Genomic DNA, 3,909 nt, shown 5'->3' on the forward strand with positions numbered 1-3,909 from the left:
TATAACTATGAAACAAATGGTAAAATAGTATTGATCCCCTAGTACACTTAGAAGCCAAACCACAAATTCAAATTTTTATTCTCAAACACTTCAGAAACTATAAGAGTATACATAATTTTATCTGGTTTAAAATACAAAACGGAGGGAAAATTCAACAATTTTGAAAAGTAATAAAGTAAATGTTTATTTAAGTTGCTTATCATTTTAGTGATTTTTTTCTTACTATAACCATCCCGTCATAACCAGATTGGGTACTTTTGTCAATTCTACCTCTAAAATACTAGAGGTGCAGGATGATTGTGGCTAACGACTTGACGTACCTTACCAGAGTGGCCGGCCAGAGATGTTGGATACGGAAGTCTGTGATTACTTTCTTCAGGAATGGTCTTCCTGTAAAACAGTACAAGCTGCAAGATGGTTGTGGCTAACGACTTGACGTACCTTACCAGAGTGGCCGGCCAGAGATGTTGGATACGGAAGTCTGTGATTACTTTCTTCAGGAATGGTTTTCCTGTAAAACAGTACAAGCTGCAAGATGGTTGTGGCTAACGACTTGACGTACCTTACCAGAGTGGCCGGCCAGAGATGTTGGATACGGAAGTCTGTGATTACTTTCTTCAGGAATGGTTTTCCTGTGAAACACTACAAGCTGCAAGATGGTTGTGGCTAACGACTTGACGTACCTTACCAGAGTGGCCGGCCAGAGATGTTGGATCCGGAAGTCTGTGATTACGTTGTTCAGGAATGGTTTTCCTGTAAAACACTACAAGCTGCAAGATGGTTGTGGCTAACGACTTGACGTACCTTACCAGAGTGGCCGGCCAGAGATGTTGGATCCGGAAGTCTGTGATTACGTTGTTCAGGAATGGTTTTCCTGTAAAACACTACAAGCTGCAGGATGGTCGTGGCTAACGACTTGACGTACCTTACCAGAGTGGCCAGCCAGAGATGTTGGATCCGGAAGTCTGTGATTACGTTGTTCAGGAATGGTTTTCCTGTAAAACACTACAAGCTGCAGGATGGTTGTGGCTAACGACTTGACGTACCTTACCAGAGTGGCCGGCCAGAGATGTTGGATCCGGAAGTCTGTGATTACGTTGTTCAGGAATGGTTTTCCTGTAAAACACTACAAGCTGCAGGATGGTTGTCGCTAACGACTTGACGTACCTTACCAGAGTGGCCAGCCAGAGATGTTGGATCCGGAAGTCTGTGATTACGTTGTTCAGGAATGGTTTTCCTGTAAAACACTACAAGCTGCAGGATGGTTGTGGCTAACGACTTGACGTACCTTACCAGAGTGGCCAGCCAGAGATGTTGGATCCGGAAGTCTGTGATTACGTTGTTCAGGAATGGTTTTCCTGTAAAACACTACAAGCTGCAGGATGGTTGTGGCTAACGACTTGACGTACCTTACCAGAGTGGCCAGCCAGAGATGTTGGATCCGGAAGTCTGTGATTACGTTGTTCAGGAATGGTTTTCCTGTAAAACACTACAAGCTGCAAGATGGTTGTGGCTAACGACTTGACGTACCTTACCAGAGTGGCCGGCCAGAGATGTTGGATCCGGAAGTCTGTGATTACGTTGTTCAGGAATGGTTTTCCTGTAAAACACTACAAGCTGCAGGATGGTTGTGGCTAACGACTTGACGTACCTTACCAGAGTGGCCGGCCAGAGATGTTGGATCCGGAAGTCTGTGATTACGTTGTTCAGGAATGGTTTTCCTGTAAAACACTACAAGCTGCAGGATGGTTGTGGCTAACGACTTGACGTACCTTACCAGAGTGGCCGGCCAGAGATGTTGGATCCGGAAGTCTGTGATTACGTTGTTCAGGAATGGTTTTCCTGTAGAACACTACAAGGTAAAGGATGGTTGTGGCTAACGACTTGACGTACCTTACCAGAGTGGCCAGCCAGAGATGTTGGATCCGGAAGTCTGTGATTACGTTGTTCAGGAATAGCTGTTTAATACTCAGGATCTCACTACGGGGCGATGGAAACACCGGCAGTTGTGGTGTTGAGTATGGTTGCATAGAGATCCACTTGTTCACGTAGAAATAGTAACCAATACCTTCGTCCAAGTCATACACCATTATTCTCTCGCAGAACCTGGAAATATTTTCATAGTTGTTGCGTTAGGATGAACTATTTAATACCTTAGTGATATTATTCAATAGAATTGTTGGAAATGTTGAGTCCTTTGGTATGGTGCTCATTGATAAGTCAAGTCTTTGACTGTTTGTCACATAATATTACATGTGCAGTATTAGAATATTATTGTGTTAGAGGGACGGAATCGCAATTCTAACAATATAATTCAAAATGTTATTAACACGTATGCCCCAAGATTTCGGCCTTTTTATTTTTAGATTATCTAAGATACTGGACCAGCACTTTTTATTATTAATAACATTTTGAATAACATCGGTAAGGAAAACAACTTTTGTTAAACTATTAGATACGTACAGTCAGTAGACTGAAATATGATGTTAGTTTGAACATTGGTTTTAATCAAACCTTTACAGAATTGCACAATGACTATTACATTAAGGGCTGTGTTACCTAAGATTTGTTAGTCACATATTAAGGAAAATGTACACCTCAATATATAAATTGTTGATTAACAGGCCATTAGGGATAGCAAAACGTATTAACACAAGAATTTTCTGGACCAAGCCATAACTGACTATAAATGGTTCTGACCACACAATATGGTCGTTCATGCCCCAAGTACAGGTATCTCAATGCCTATTGAACCTTTAAATATGTTTAATAAAAATAAATTGTTCTAACCATGCAGGGCTCATGCCAGCATTGTCATGCCACAAGTACAGATATCTCAACACTCCCAAGGGCTCAGGGTGGTAGATGATGAACCAGTCTTCCCCTAGGGTATTGAGTATTCCATGAGACTTGGAGTCGAGGATATGGCACTGAAAGAAATAGATTTCCTACAACTTGTGTTCATTAACAGTTACGTAAAATTATTAAAAAAACTATAGAGGGCATTGTACAGAGAATTGGCCTATTTTTTCACACTAGAATGTCGTGTAATCAATGAACTTCTGACTATTTTTGTAAGTAAGGACTACAAGTAAGGCATTACAAGAGGGATTACATACTATTTAATGAGGATGAAGACTGCAGAACTTACAACAGGTATTGTACTCGTATATATGATATTTGGTAAGTTTTTGACAATTCCTACATAGCCTCACTGAACATGACCACCATACATGCTATATAACATGGCTGGTGGAAATTATGTCAACCCACAAAAAGCTCAAAAAGTTAAAAATTGATACAAGAAAGGGTATTATAATTAGTCAGCTAAATTAATTAGCGACCTTCATATATCAATTCGTTCTGATATGAAGGTCATTCAAATTTAAAAAATTACAACTCTATTATTTATCAATCTAGTCAGAAAGTTAAAAGTGATTTAGATTATCTATTTGCTATAAGCAATATTTTTTAGATTCGTACATTTATTAACAGTACAAGCAAAAATAAATTAAGGTTTGCTAATCTTTGTGAACCATAATAGGACTAAGAAATGCAAGAAATAATCAGTTCAAGGTGAAGAGATTACCCAAGTCATTTTACCCGCGAGTTTGTAACTTCCCCGTACAGTTTCATGCCGACATTAGCTGTGGTCCCTGCGCTGAAACGTGCTCCAGTCACCACACACACCAAGTACGCTGCCTCGTCTCCTGGGTAGTTGTCTTCCAGGACTATCACGTAGCGCTAAACAACCAAACACTATCATATATTGCTGTGGTCCCTGCGCTGAAACGTGCTCCAGTCACCACACACACCAAGTACGCTGCCTCGTCTCCTGGGTAGTTGTCTTCCAGGACTATCACGTAGCGCTAAACAACCAAACACTATCATATATTGCTGTGGTCCCTG

At 40.7% G+C, this 3,909-nt stretch overlaps 1 protein-coding gene across 1 annotated transcript in view; it reads right to left on the reverse strand.

Moving 5' to 3' along the window:
• Positions 1-3,734: 3,734 nt before the first annotated feature.
• Positions 3,735-3,909, reverse strand: part of LOC124361371 — a 29,353-nt gene continuing 29,178 nt past the window's right edge. The window contains exon 25 of the mRNA XM_046815419.1: positions 3,735-3,869. Coding sequence (XP_046671375.1) covers positions 3,735-3,869 — 135 coding nt within the window. The remainder of the gene's footprint in view (positions 3,870-3,909) is intronic.

This window comes from Homalodisca vitripennis, chromosome 4 (assembly GCF_021130785.1).
Source record: "Homalodisca vitripennis isolate AUS2020 chromosome 4, UT_GWSS_2.1, whole genome shotgun sequence".
Classification (NCBI taxonomy): domain Eukaryota; kingdom Metazoa; phylum Arthropoda; class Insecta; order Hemiptera; family Cicadellidae; genus Homalodisca; species Homalodisca vitripennis.